We start from the raw sequence: 14,638 nt of genomic DNA, 5'->3' as shown, positions 1-14,638 counted from the left end.
AGAGATGTCAAGACCCCTGGCATATTGGTCTCCTCTTGTAAATAGGCTCCCCACCTTTGGTGGAGGAGTGGACTGGAGAGTGGGACATGGCTGCAGACAACTCCAGTCTTACAACCTCCAAATTTCCCAGGAAATCCAGAGTTTTTCCTCCCCGTTGTATGCTAAAGCTCACAGAAGAATTCCAGTAGGCCCAGTTTTTGTCTTGTGCCCACTCCTGGGGTGGGGGGGGGAGGGTATTATTAACAACGCCACTCTTTCACAAGGGAAGATGTTGCTATCAGAAGAAGTGGGGAGGAATGATGGAAAATAAAAAGACAACAAACCGGAACGATCACTTAGTATCCACCTTGTATGTGTTTGTGATGGTGGGGTTGGTGGTAGTAGAGGGGTTGTAGTAGTGATGAAGAGATTAATCAAGAGGCACACACAGATTAGTCCTCTCCTTTTAGAGAAGGTGGAAACTGGAAAGGTGGGTTCAGGCTCTTTGAGGGGAGGGGAGGGCAGGGAAGAGACCCAGGCATGCAGGGAACAACAGAGGGAACAGCCGGACTACATTGTGAGGAGGAGTCTGGATAATCCCCCGGCAGATATAGGAATTTGGCTAGGGAGAAAACTGTTTTGATACTTCTAGTGGTTTGGATCCTTGGCTTGGGTTTGTGGAGGGAGTAAGGAAGTGAAATAAAATGAACCCAAAGAAGCAGAGTGAAGGACGTTTGGGATAGTTTCATTCTGTCTTATTCCATCCTCTTCAGCCTTCCTTCAAAGTTGAGCCTTTTCTTTCAACAATGAGTCTCTGCACGTCTATGATACCCTCATGTCCCTCTGATTCCAGAAAGACACTCCCTTCATTGGTATCCAGGAGGACATGGCTTCCTAGTGATAAGAGGAGATGGAATGTAATCCCAGGGTAGAAGAAGTAGCAGCCAGAGCGAGCCAGTTCTTTGAAGCAATGATGGCTGCAGCAATGGGTCCCCAGCACACCCAGCTGCAAGCAAGGACTCCACAGAGGGTCAGAAAACAATTCTTCATAACAGCACTGACTCTTGAGGCCTCCTGCCAGCGCATGAGGCAGTTCTGCTAGCTACCAGTTGGTAGCTGGGCCCCATGAGGCTTTTAGCAAACTGGGAATTCTGCTGTCAGTGGCTGAGGCCTAAGACACACTCAAAAAAGCAAATCCTGGAGCTGTTGGTTTTGGAGCACTTTCTGACCATCTTGCCAGAGGAGGTCCAGACCTGGGTGAGGGAGCAGCATCCAGAAAATGGTGAGGAAGCCGTGGCTCTGGTTGAGGAACAGGTGAGAAAAGGAAATCAGAAGCTTTGTGGTTTAGGTTATGAAGAAGTTGAGGTGAGGAGCACAGGAATCCAGTTACTGGAGAAGCACTTGGTTCACAAATGCACAATGGCTGTCTGATGCCCACAGAAAGTTCTGGGTCTCTTGGGTTGGTCCTTTGTCTCTGGTTGTATGGAAGAATTTCTCATTTGCTGAAGTACAGGAATGAATGTTAGACATTCCTATATTCGATAAATGTTTAGAATCCCTAATTAAAGTGGTAAAAACACTCAGAAAAGTTCTCCAAAAGAAGGCCAGGCAAAGGACAATTATTCTTCACTTGGAATCAGGAAAATTAGAGATGCTGGTGAATTAAAATCTAATCTTTCTTACTAGAAGTTTCCTTGAAGGCAGAGTACCATGCGTGGTACACTAAACAGGTCGTAATAGAGCCAGGCTTTGCCCTGGTTCTTGCTGCCTGGATTAAGTGGTCAGTTTGGGACAGTGACGGATTTCACAAAATACCCTCTTGTGGAGGTAGGGACTAGGACTGAGGTCTGATCAGTGTAACTGTCTTGTATATTTTAGGAGAATGGAGACATGAAAGGCACAGAAGGAAAGGTAACCTTGGGGCTTTGGTGTGAGAGATTTGGTGGGAAGAAAGCAACTGAAATCTGGATCAGCAGTCCTGGAGAGGCCTAGAGTAGTGGAGGGTGTGGGTCAGATGAATGCCCTTTCCCTGAGTGGGTCTGAACTCAGAGCAGGTAGACCCTCACTGGGTACCCTGAGTCTGTGGTGGGAATGGGAGGGACCCAAGCAGTGGAGATTCCTTCCTTTCCCAGTGAGAAGGTGTACACAGGCTGTGAGGGGAACGAGTGGTACGGGGGATGTAGATGAAAAGTCATAGGGTTAAGGATTGAGTCATTTCTTACATACTTTGGAGAGGCGAAGAGCAGTCTAATTGAAAATCTATAGGATTGTGCGGTGCAGTGAGTTACATAATATGGCCTTTCTAGCCATAAGCTTTGTGACACAATGATTGGGTGGGACTATGCAAATAAGGTACTTGTGGCCCACCAAGGGGATTGGACAGCTTGCTGCTAATGCAGATAAGGTGTATGGAACCTGTGATGGTTAAGGTTAATGTGACAGCTTGGCTGAGCCATGATTTTCAATGGTTTGGCAGTTATATAATGATGTAGTCATCCTCCATTTTGTGGTCTGATGTAATGATCCTCCGTTTTGTGATGTGTTGTAAATCCTCGCCTCTATGCCTGTGGTTATGGTCCTGTTTGGGAGTGATTTGTCCATTGTTTTAATGAGGCAGGATTAGGGTGGGATGTATCTTGAGTCACTACCTTGTTAGAGAATGTGATTCAAGTCACCACCCTTACACCAGTTATCACCTTTACTACAATTATTCAAGTCACATCCTTGCATTGCCTTGCTCAAGTAAGGCGGGTTTCCTTGAGGGTATGGTCCGCATCCAATATATATGAATGTTCTGGCAAAGTTCACTCTCTTGCTGTGGATCCTGCATCCGGCTTGTCATCTTCTGACCTCCGGTTCTTGGAACTTGAGCCAGCAGCCTATTGTCTGACCTGATCTGCCAGCTTCAGCAGCCTTGCGAGCCAGCAGTCTGTCATCTTACCTGTTGATTTGAGTTCATCAGCCCCTGCAACCACGTGAGTCAAGAGAAGCCTCCAGCTTGATGCCTGACCCACGGATTTGGGACTTGCCAGCCTCTGCAACCATGTGAGCCATTTCCTTGACAGTTCGTGAGTTCTGTGAGATGTTGCAGCAAATTATGGAACCCAAAGACGGGAGGGAGAGTACTGAAGGGAGTAGTAGTTGCTGTTAGAGATGATGGAGTAGTGTAACAGTTTGGAAAAGTTGGACATTTGGGACATCTTTAACCTCCATCTCATAGGAACGAGCTTCATGCTGATCCTTCTAAAAGAAACTATTCATTTAGATTAGGATTCTATAATAAACAGGATTGAGTGGGAAGTTATGGTTTGGAGAGGTGAAGTAAATAGAGTGGGAATTCCTGCCTGTATGCTAATCATCATTCTAGGAGCTCTGGTGGCACAACAGTTAAGCACTCCACTGCTAATCAAAAGGTCAGCGGTTCAAACCCACCAGTGGCTCTGTAGGAGAAAAGACCTGGTGATCTACTCCTGTAGAGATTACAGCCTAGGAAACCCTACGGGACAGTTCTGCTCTGTCACATGGGGTCACTATGAGTTGGAATCGACTTGATGGCACACAATAACAATAACCGTCATTCTAATCCCGGTTCCGCTTGCCATTTCTCTGTGTTGATAATCTCTACCAACCCTTATCTTATCGCTCACCATTTCAGAACCAAACTATTAATACGGATGAAAACAGTACAAGGATGCAAGGGTTAAAACAGCTATTTGAAACCTATCATTAAGGTGAAGTGGGGAGTAAAAAGTGGGAATGAGAAGTAGTAATGGAGGTCGATACAGTGTCTCAGGACCCCAGGTGCCTCTCAGTACCTCTTGTCAGTCACTTTAAGGAAGAGTTATGGGAGTTAAAGAATGAAGATGGCTATGAAAGAAAAAAGTTGATTAAGTGTCAATGGTATTCCAGATTTGGGGATATTATAGTGAACAAGACAGGCATGGCCCCTGGCCTGGAGGAGGAACATTCCATGTGGGGAACAGACAATGAGCACAGGAATAAAGCTTCTTTCAGCTGAGTCTCTAAAGGAAATGAGCAGGGCGATCGGGGGAGAATGATCATGAAGGAGATGGTGATTAGGCACGGCCTCTTTGAGGTGTGACTTTTGAGCCAAAATGTGAAGGACGGGGACCCAGATGTGCCAAGTGCTGGTAGAAGAGCCTCCCCACCGAGGGCACAGCACACACCAGGAGCCTAAGAGGGAAAGGACTGGGCTTGTTTGAGAAAGAAGAGAAGGCTTTGTGGCTACAACCTAGAGATGGCGGGGAAGAGTGGTGAGAGGAAGGCAGCAGCCAGACGGTGCCGGGCCTTCTAGACTGCCAGGAGGGGTTTGGATTTTGTTCTTTGTGCAGTGGGAAGCCCCAGACGGGTTGTACTGGGAGGGATGTGATCTTACATTTTAAAAAGATCAGCCTGGTTTCTATGTAGAGGATGGTTTAGAGGTACAGCAACAGAGAGGCTGAAGGGAAGCCAACTAAGAGGCAATGATTACAGCAGTTCAGACAGAGGATGGTGTCCTGCACCAACCTGGAAGCCGTGGAGATGGAGAAGAAGGGACAGATTGAAGCTATCTCTTGATGGTAGAAGTGACAGGACGCGGTGATGCATTGGATTTGGGGGAGGAGGAAATGGTAGTAGTGCCGAGACCATGGGGGTTTTGTTGAGTATTTCTGGTGTGTCAGGCTCTAGGCTGGGTGCTTTCACATAAATGATCTTCAAAGAGAGGCCAAATTCTATTAATGTTTATTTTATTACAGTACAATACAGTAGCTCTGAGAATTTTTTCTCTTGCTTCCTTGTTGCAAATTGTTTTTAGGGGTTATAAAGTCCAGCTTGGGAGTCCCTGGGTGGCACAAACGGTTAAGTGCTTGACTACTAGCTGAAAGGTTGGTGGTTCAAACCCACCCAGAAGACAGGCCTGTGATCTGCTTCTGAAAGGTCACAGCCTTGAAAACCCTATGGAGCACAGATCTACTCTACACACGTGGGGTTGCTACGAGATGGAATCAACTCAACGGCAACCAACAACAGAAGTCCAGTTTAAGCAGGAATTTGTAGTGACAGTTGCTGGGGTCTGTTCCCAGGTCCCAGATTCTGGGAAGGGCTTAAAAGTGCTAAAGGAGATGGTCCCTTTGGGAGCAGCCAGAGAACCACCGAGCTTCTACCTGAAGCCAGAGGAGGTTCATCCAGAGGGACAGACTTGAAAGAAGTCATGGAGCTCACACCAAAGACCAGGGGAGCAGTCTGGATGAAGCAGAAGCCTCTGCCCTCACCTGAGGCAGGTGAGGAGCAATGATCTACTGGAAACAAAGTCTGAGCTTGAGTCAGCCCCTTGGCTGCAGATTAAATGCCTTTGAAATATATCAAAAACCAAGATTTCAAATTTCAGTTAAGAGTAATAGCACTTGCAGTGGAGGTAGAGTTCTTTACGTATTAGTCTAATTCTCTTTTATTACAATTTAATTCTACCGTTAATCAGGTCTTACTAAAGATGAGCATGTTCATCCTCACTTTCTGCATACTTCTTCACTTGAATACATTAAACCCCCTTCTGCATCCTGCTTATTCTTTTCCAGAATACACTTTTTTTTTTGCCTTTCTTCCAAGGTTCTATTTTCGTGTCTTTACTTTACTTAACCATGCACATCCCTAGCCTCCTTTCCATGAAGCGATTTGGCTGGATACACTTCTAGGTAGCCCTAAAGGGCACTGCTGAGTTTTCCACTTAATTGAAAGCTGCCAAGTAGTTTTTAAACGCCGGTTCATCTTTATGTAATTCAAATCCTAGAAGAAAACTGTGTGTCTTAATGGTGTTTAAATTGGTAAGCTTCTGTTGGTAACATGGAAGTTTGCCTAAGAGGTTTATTTGCTTTCATATTTTTTAAGCAAAGTAAATACTCTATAAATATCTTTGTGAGCTTTGCCGCCTACCATTTGTTTCCTTTTAATCTCTGAGAACACCTGTGCTCGCTGGTGTTGATTCTGGAGGCGTTGGGACAGCAGGGGTCTATGAAGCAAGGGAGGTAGGACTGCTGTGGTCAGATTCCACGCTACCTCTGCACATCTCGCTCGCAAGCCGCTCACAGATCCCGAGTGTTGTTAACTTTCCCAGGGGTTGCATATCTCTGCGTCTCCTCTGAAGTTCAGTTAATAAGTCATAATGAACCATTTCATGGGTAGAATTCTTGAAGGTGGGGATTTAAGGAAGAGTATATTATTTTGGTGTGAAAAAATAAAAAGAGTAGAGTTACTGTGGTCTTGTTAAGAGTACTGTGGTTCTCTGTTGCGAGTCCCTGGGTAGTGCAGACAGTTAAGGCGCTCAGCTGCTAACCAAAAGGCTAGGAGATTTGAGTTCACCCAGAGGCACCTTGGATCTACTTCCAAAAAAATCAGCCATTGGAAACCCTATAGAGCACAGTTCTACTCTGACACGTATGGGGTCGCCATGAGTTGGAATCGACTCAATAGCAACGGATTATGGTTATCTTTGGGTGGTAGGGCTATGAGAGATTCCCACCCTCTATTATTCTATATTAAATTATTTTTCTATAATGTACACATTTTTTTAATAATTAAAAACAATTTTTAAAGCTATTATGCCAAGAGGAATCAGGCGAAAGGAATGTCTCAGGTTCTGTCTGGGGGTGGCCGCACAGAGGGACAATTTTCTGTGGCAGTTTAAATCTGCTGTGCATCAGACTCACCTGGAAGCTCTACCCTCAGTTTCTGATGCAGTAGATCTGAGGTAGGGCCAAGAATTTGTATTTCAGACAAGTTCCGAGGTGTTGCTGATTCTGCTGGCCCTGGCCCTGCTGGGAACCCCTGCTCAGGGCTATAGTGTGGAAGGCCCTCTATCACGGGCTTTTTTCTCCTCCAGCCTGGCTTACTCCTCAGCCTCCCAGAGTCCTTCCCAGAGGAGGCGGCTTCGAGGCCAGGAGACAGGTACTGTGCTCTGGACAGCTGGATTCCAGGTGAGCTGTGGTTGATTCGTCGGTCTTTTTTTTCCCCACTTCACCCTCCTCCTCCAGAGAGATCAGGAAGGTATTTATTCAGTATGCTGAGTTTCTCTCAGGTTGTCTTCATCATCACATGGCTCTTTACTAAGTGCGTGCCTTCCCACGGAGGAGACCTCAGCTTGCCTTTGCTTTGTCCCAGTCTGAAGGCTCTGATCCTGTCTCTGCCCTCACCCCAGCCAGAGCAGACCCCGGTGTTGTTGCAGGGACCAGTCACATGTGAGGACAGAGCCGTGTCCCTCTGTCAAGAAGAGCAGAGGCACCTTGGCCCTGCACAGAGGGCCTAGTACAGGGAGGTGACCCAGGACAGACACGTCTCACTGGGCAGGGACCTGCCTCCCCTCTAGATCCAGAGTGGTTGTGTTCAGCTGCTCAGAGAGAGAGACAGAGACCACAAGAACCCGAGAGGAAAGGAGACAGAAGGAGACTGGTAGGTACAGGGAAAGAAGGAAATAAACAGGAAAATATTGAGAGCAGGCAAGAGAGATAGACACAGAAAAACAAAGACGCAGAGAGACAGGAGATTGAAAGAAAGCACACGAGTCAGAGGTCTCATGACCAGGACGGACAGCATGTGTGACAGTGTCTCAGTCATCTAGTGCTGCTCCAACAGAAATACCACAAGTGGATGGTTTTAGCAAAGAGAAATTTATTCTCTCATAGTCCGGTAGGCTACAAGTCCAAATTCAGGGCATCAGCTCCAGGGGAACGCTTTCTCCATTGGTTCTGGAGGAAAGTCCGTGTCATCAGTCTTCCTTTGGTCTGGGAGCTTCTCTGCGCAGGAACCTCAGGTTCAAAGGATGCGCTCTGCTCCCGGCACTGCTTTCTTGGTGGTATGAGGTTCCCATGTGTCTCTGCTCGCTTCTCTCTTTTATATCTCAAAAGAGATTGCATTAAAACACTATTCTTGTCAACCTCATGAATATAACCTCATCACAGTGATAGAATTTACAACACATGAGGAGATCACATGTAATCTCATCATAATGGTAGAGTTTACAACACATAAGGAAATCACATCAGATACCACAATCATACAATACTGGGAATCATGACCTAGCCAAGTTGCTACACACATTTTTTGGAGGACACAATTCAATCCATGACAGACAGTGTGAGCAAGAGGGAGGGAGGAAGCATGAGATAGTGGGGGACAATGAGTGTGTGAGGAGGTAAAGAGGGAGCGGGGAAGGTGAGAAACAACGTGTGAGGCAAGACAGACAGCGAGGGAAATACAGACAGGCAGCCAGTGAGGCAGACAGACAGGCAGCCAGTGAGGCAGACAGACAGGCAGGCAGCCAGCAAGGCAGTGAGGCAGACAGAGGGGCAACCAGTGAGCCAGACAGAGGGGCAGCCAGCAAGGCAATGAGCCAGACAGACAGGCAACCAGCAAGGCAGTGAGGCAGGCAGACAGGCAACCAGAAAAAGACAGTGAGGCAGATAGCCACCTAGGCTTGGACTCAGAGGACCAGGTGAGAGAGAATGAGCATGTACTCACATGCACAGATAGCTGTGCCATCTCCAGGGCACAGGAGATTAAAATACAAGCAAAACATCCCAACCCGACAGTCTACTTCTATGCCCAGGCCCTTCAGGAGGAACCAAGAGCCCCTTTCCCGGGTCTCAGGACTCTTAGGGAGGTGGTTCTGCCAAGTAGACTGCTCCTCCCCTTTCTCAGTTCTGCCCCTTCTGGGGACAGACTATCTGGATTCAGAGACAGCCTCCATAGCGAGTGTGGCTCTTGATGTCGCCTCTCTGCTTCTTCACATGCACGATTTCCCATTCACAGCCCAAATGTGGTCTCTGGGCTGGATCACGGAAAACACATGGGGATTCCAGATTTTCATGGCTGCAGAGAGGTGAAGCCTTCAAAGAGCTCCACAAGTGGGACCGGAGTGGAAGCTCATGAGAAATCAGTAAAGGGAGGAGAAAACCTCAGGGGTGACACGGAACAGCTGGACTTGGCAGATGAGAAAGTAGCAGGCCCACACTGGGCTTACGAGGAGACCAGGAGTTTCTATTCTCAGTGAGCCTGGCTTTTATGAAAAACTCCAGGTGCACCAGCCAAGCAGCCAGCAATATGGGGAAGTTGCTGAGCTGTTGTGTGAATGGGGTTTCCACCAGACGCTGGAACAGTGTTGGACCAAGTTCAGAAACTCCAGGCCAGTTACTGCCAAGGGAAGCCAGGCCACAGCCCGGAGCCCTGTGCCTTTCAGGAAGAGATGGACACTCTGCTGACCTCACAGGGCCCACCAGTTGTCCCAGGAACTTGGCAGATAGGACTGTTGAGGCCAAGAGGCCATGTCAGGGGCCATGGAAGCAGAAAGATGTGGAGGATGAGGACACAGTGGAAGAATCAAACAGCTACAAAACCGGCAGCAAGCAGCCAGGCCAAGAAATGGAGCCCCAGAACCTACAGCCTGCTCCATGAACAGCCAATGTAAAGGCTCTGAGTCTGGAGCAAGGCTGTGACTGGTGCAGATTGAGAGAAGATGAGAGTAATAAAAAAAATGAGATCACAGCGCCAGCTCACATAGGACAGTGCTCTGGAAAGCAAGGTGAACTGAAATTGAGAGCAAGCGTTTAGAAACTTTTATAGCAATCTGACATTGCTGCACCATCTAACTACATTTTTATTGTATTTTACAAAGCAAACAAAAAACTGCTCTTTCACTACTGATAATCTGATAGGCACTAATGTAGGACTTTGAGGTTATCGTAAGGACTTTGACTTTTATACTGAGTGAATGGAGTAGCCTTAAGTGGCTCTGAGCAGGGGAATAATACTATCATCAAAATGTTTTGCAATGTCTTCTCGAGCCACGCTTTGAAATCTTCTGTTCAGCTCTTTTACTTCATCATTTCTTCCTTTTGCTTTAGCTACTCTATGTTCAAGAGCAAGTTTCAGAGTCTCTTCTGATATCCATTTTGGTCTTTTCTTTCTTTTCTGTCTTTTTAATGACCTCTTAGTTTCTTCATGTATGATGTCCTTGATGTCACTCCACAACTTGTCTGGTCTTCGGTCATTAGTGTTCAATGTGTCAAATCTATTCATGAGATGGTCTGTTAAATTCAAGTGGGATATACTCAAGGTTGTACTTTGGCTCTTGTGGACTTGTTCTAATTTTCTTCAACTTGAACTTGCATATGAACAACTGATGGTCTGTTCCACAGTTGGCCCCTGGCCTTGTTCTGACTGATGATATTGAGCTTTTACACCATCTCTTTCCACAGATGTAGTCGATTTGATTCCTATGTATTCTATCTGACAAGGTCCATGTGTATAGTTGCCGTTTATGTTATTGAAAAAAGGATATTTACAATAAAGAAATCGTTGGTCTTGCAAAATTCTGTAATGCAATCTCTGGCATCATTTCTATCACCAAGGCCATATTTTCCAACTACCAATCCTTCTTCTTTGTTTCCAACTTTTGCATCCCAATCACCAGTAATTATCAATGCATCTTGATTGCCATGTTTGGTCAATTTCAGACTGCAGAAGTTGGTAAAAATCTTCAATTTCTTCACCTTTGGCCTTAGTAGTTAGTGTGTAAATGTGAATAACAGTTGTATTAACTGGTCTTCCTTGTAAACCTATGGATATTATCCTATCACTGACAGCACAGTACTTCAGTATAGATCTTGAAATGTTCTTTCTGACAGTGCATGCAATGCCATTCCTCTTCAATTTGTCATTCCTGGCATAGTAGACCGTATGATTGTCTGATTCAGAACAGCGAATACCAGGACATTTCAGCTTACTAATGTCTAGGACATCCATCTTTATGTGATCCATTTAATTTTTGATGCTCTTCAATTTTCCTAGACTCGTACTTCGTACATTCAACATTTTGATTATTAACAGATGTTTGCAGCTCTTTCTTCTCATTTTAAGTCATGCCACATCAGCAAATGTAGGTCTTAAAAACTTGACTCCATCCATGTCATTAAGGTTGACTCTACTTTGAGGAGGCAGCGCTTCCCCAGTCGTATTTTGAGTGCCTTCCAACCTGAAGGGATTATCTTCCAGCACTATATCAGACAAGTTCCACTGCTGGTAGTAAGGTTTTCACTGGCCAATTTTTTCAGAAGTAGACTGCCGGGTCCTTCTTCCTAGTCTGTCTTAGTCTAGAAGCTCTGCTGAACCTGTCCACCAAGGGTGACCCTGCTGGTATTTGAAATACCTGTGGCAAACCTACCAGTATCACAGCAACATGCAAGCCACTGTACTATGACAAACTGACATACACGTGATGGTTAGGATATTAACTGTTGTAATTTAGTTTCTTGCACAGATGGGACTACAGGAGAACAGACAGATGAAGATAGGCTCAGGAGTTACTCAAATATTAAAAGTGGGAGTAGGCAGATGTATCCTATAACCAGCTCTTTTTTCCTCCAAGTCTTTGCTTCTCTCCAACTCTCACCTTTTCACTTTGTCCTCTCATGTGGCCATACACTCTCGGGGATTCCTACAACTCTGGAGAGAGGCAAGACACTACCCTTTTCAAAAGGCATCTTTCCAGCAGAAATGAGTGGAATTCAGAATAATTAGGGAAAAATAGGAAGAGCAGCTGTAGAGATAACTATGTAACTCCTTTTCAGTTGGAGAGGATTCCTTTCTACCACACTAAATGTTTTAGATAAAAAGCCCGCAGTGAGAGATCTTCCCAGGAATAACAGTAGTCAGTTGTGGCGTAGTTTAAGAAACTAGTATAGAACTTCTTGGGTACTAAAGCCCTGCACTGCAATATCACAGTCCCCTCTGATATGATGGCTGTATTCTTTGTCCTCTGGCAGCATGTGTGCACAGGGGCTATGAAGAGGCCAAGACACTCCTAGCCATTCTCAGTAATTTTCAGCTTTATGAAAAACTCAAAACTCGACAGTGGAACAGCCAGATGTACAGGGCTGTGGCAGAATGACTCTGGGAGCAGGGCTTTCTGTGGACCCCGGAGCAGTGTCACACCAAGTTCGAAAGTCTACAGTCAAGCTAGCACAGAATGAGGAGAGACCATGTGCCTGAGGCTTGCACTTTCTATGAGGAGATGGATGCTCTTTTGATCTCCTTGGCCTCTGCTCCTGCTATGGCAAGCAGTGGTGTTCCTGGCCCAAACAGAAGTGCTACCCAGGCTGCAAAGCTGAATCAGCAGAATGAGGTGCCCACTGATATTGAAGAAGGTGCCACTAGAGATGGTGCAGGCAGAGACAAAAAGGACTTCAGCAATACTGGACAGGATATTGTAAGTCCTGTGCCCAAACAGACTTGGTAAGATTCTCTTGGCTCTGATGGTTAAAGAATGGGAAAGTTCATCTGAAGAACATTAACCTAGGAATCAAGGGGCAGCTGTTTCTGCTCCTGGTTTTGTCATTGTCATGGTGTCTGATCCTGTATAGGACAGTGAGTCTTGGTTTTCATATTTAAGGATTATTTCCCTTGCATTTTGCAGCCCTGATTTTGCATTTGCCATCTTCTTTCACTGAATCCATGCCATCTTTCTCTGTAGACTTTCACTTTGCTTCCTTGAACTGAAGTAGGCCTTCAGACCAGACTCCATCTTCTTCTGGACCTCTCCAGCACTGATATGCCTTTTGTAGCCCAAGCGTGTTCTTGCCAGCTACTCAGCAACTTGCTTCCTTCTTGTTTGAGTTGGCCACACCCAGGGTCGCCTCTTACCATTTTGCTCCCAGAGGTTAGGCCATTCAAGAATTGAGACTATACCTATAAACAGACTGACAGATGACATAAAGTTTGACTCTTTGCCTCAGTTTGTCCTTGTGTCAAAAGAGCCAAAAAAAAGAAGTTGGTGGAGTTTAGGGTATAAGTTTCCTGTGACCACAGAATTTGGAGCTGGTGGAAACAGTGACAGTCTCAGGTTTCTGGTACTCTAAAAACATTACAATTGGAAAATAAAACTTAGATTTTTTAATTAGCCAAGACTTAACCACATTGCAGGATTACAATGAGGTATTTTTTCTTTATAATAGTTGTAACTCTTTTCTCATTCCATTGTTTCCCTTTTCTATATTACAGTTAATGTACTTCTATTCTTTCAGGTTTTAAGATCAAGAAAGAGATTAAAAGCGAGCATCCAAAATGCAATAATTCAGAAGAAGTAGAAATGAACAACACTTTGCAGAGAAAGTCTAGTGGAGAAGTTTCTCAGTACTTTGAGCTAAAAATAGCCTGGAAGACTGAGCCAACATCAAGAAGGCAAGGAAGAAATTATCCAGGGGAGAGTGAGGAGAAACCCACATCCCAGGAGAGGACGTGTCTACTAGAGAATTTCTATTGGGAAGAAAGCCTGTAAACATCTCATGTGTGGGGAAAAACTGCTCTCAGAGCTCCTCCTTCCCCTACACGCCAGTGCCCAGACTGGAAAAAGCCCCTAAATGTCATGAATATGGAAAAAGCTTTAGCCGAGGTTCTCATCTTGTTCGGCATCACAGAATCTACACAGGAGAGAAGCCTCACAAGTGCACTGAATGTGGGAAAGGCTTTAGTGAGCACTCCAATCTCACTACCCACCTCAGAACTCACAGAAGGGAGAGACCCTACTGGTGTGGGAAATGTGGGAAAAGCTTCAACCAGAGCTCTAGCCTCATTGTCCACCAGAGGACCCACACTGGGGAGAAGCCTTGTCTGTGTACCATATGTAGAAAGAGGTTCAACAACAGTTCCCAGTTCAATGCTTACCAGTGAGGCCATGCTGGGGAGAGCCCATACAAGTGTGTGGAGTGTGGGAAAAGCTTTAACATCAGTTCCCACTTCAGTGCCAACCAGAGAACCCACACTGGGGAAAAGCCTTACAAGTGCTCTCAGTGTGAGAAAAGCTTCATAAAGAAGTCTAGACTCACCCACCATAAGGAAATTCCCATGAAAGAGACACTCACATCACAGGAAGGAAGAGAAGTGTTACATAAGTGTGTAGGAAACCTGACAGGTCAATTCTTTAGACCAATATGTGCTTCTTAGAGCTTCCTTCTGTTTGTAGGAAGATATATTAGCCATTTGACAACTGGAGCTTAAGAACCATGTCCAGGAATAGAAAAAGGAATAAGAATGCTGAACTCCCTTAGCTCCACTCATGACTCCAAAGCAGTATGTCGCTGTAGACTTACATCTTGCTTTGAAGGAAAGGTTATAGGATTCATAAGTCTTGCAAGGAAACCAGGGTGTTCTGTTCCCAACACCAAGAATGGGTGACCAATGGTCTGAGAAGTGTTTCTGGGCCAGGTAAGAGCATAGCACAAGTGGCTCTCACACAGGGCTGAGAAAGAAATTCTTCTCATGGAAAGCACGTCTAGAAGTTAACAGCTTGTATCTTTTCTAAACCAGTAATTGACCTCTAGGCACCTACTATTATGTACTACTTTATTTTCAGAGTACAAGGTCATTATTCTTTGTAACCCAGCCACCACCAAAAAGAGGACAGAGAAGAGGAAGGATAGGTTAGGCCACTGGATAAAGTTTCTAATGAAAATAAAGGTGTTTTTTGACTCCATTTCCTTGGCCTTTGGTCGTAATTGTCTCTATTGTTGTTGCTGTTAGATGCTGTCGAGTTGATTCTGACTCACAGTGACCCCATGTGACAGAGTAGAACTGCCTAGTAGGGTTTTCTAGGCTTTAATCTTTACAAGAGCAG

General features: G+C 45.5%; 1 protein-coding gene and 1 pseudogene across 1 annotated transcript; both read left to right on the top strand.

Moving 5' to 3' along the window:
* The first annotated feature begins 889 nt into the window (after window positions 1-889).
* LOC105756004 (zinc finger and SCAN domain-containing protein 32-like) lies at window positions 890-13,188 on the top strand (annotated as a pseudogene).
* Window positions 12,369-14,090, top strand: LOC105756122 (zinc finger and SCAN domain-containing protein 32-like). The gene is given in 3 exon segments (XM_012554619.2): window positions 12,369-12,383; window positions 13,275-13,316; window positions 13,318-14,090. Coding segments are annotated over 3 exon segments (708 nt in total). The 3' UTR covers window positions 13,969-14,090.
* The last annotated feature ends 548 nt before the right edge of the window (window positions 14,091-14,638 follow it).

The sequence above is a fragment of the Trichechus manatus genome, unplaced genomic scaffold (assembly GCF_000243295.1).
Source record: "Trichechus manatus latirostris isolate Lorelei unplaced genomic scaffold, TriManLat1.0 scaffold00024, whole genome shotgun sequence".
NCBI lineage: Eukaryota > Metazoa > Chordata > Mammalia > Sirenia > Trichechidae > Trichechus > Trichechus manatus.
Note: the sequence above shows the minus strand (reverse complement) of the source record. Positions and strands in the feature narration are given on the sequence as shown.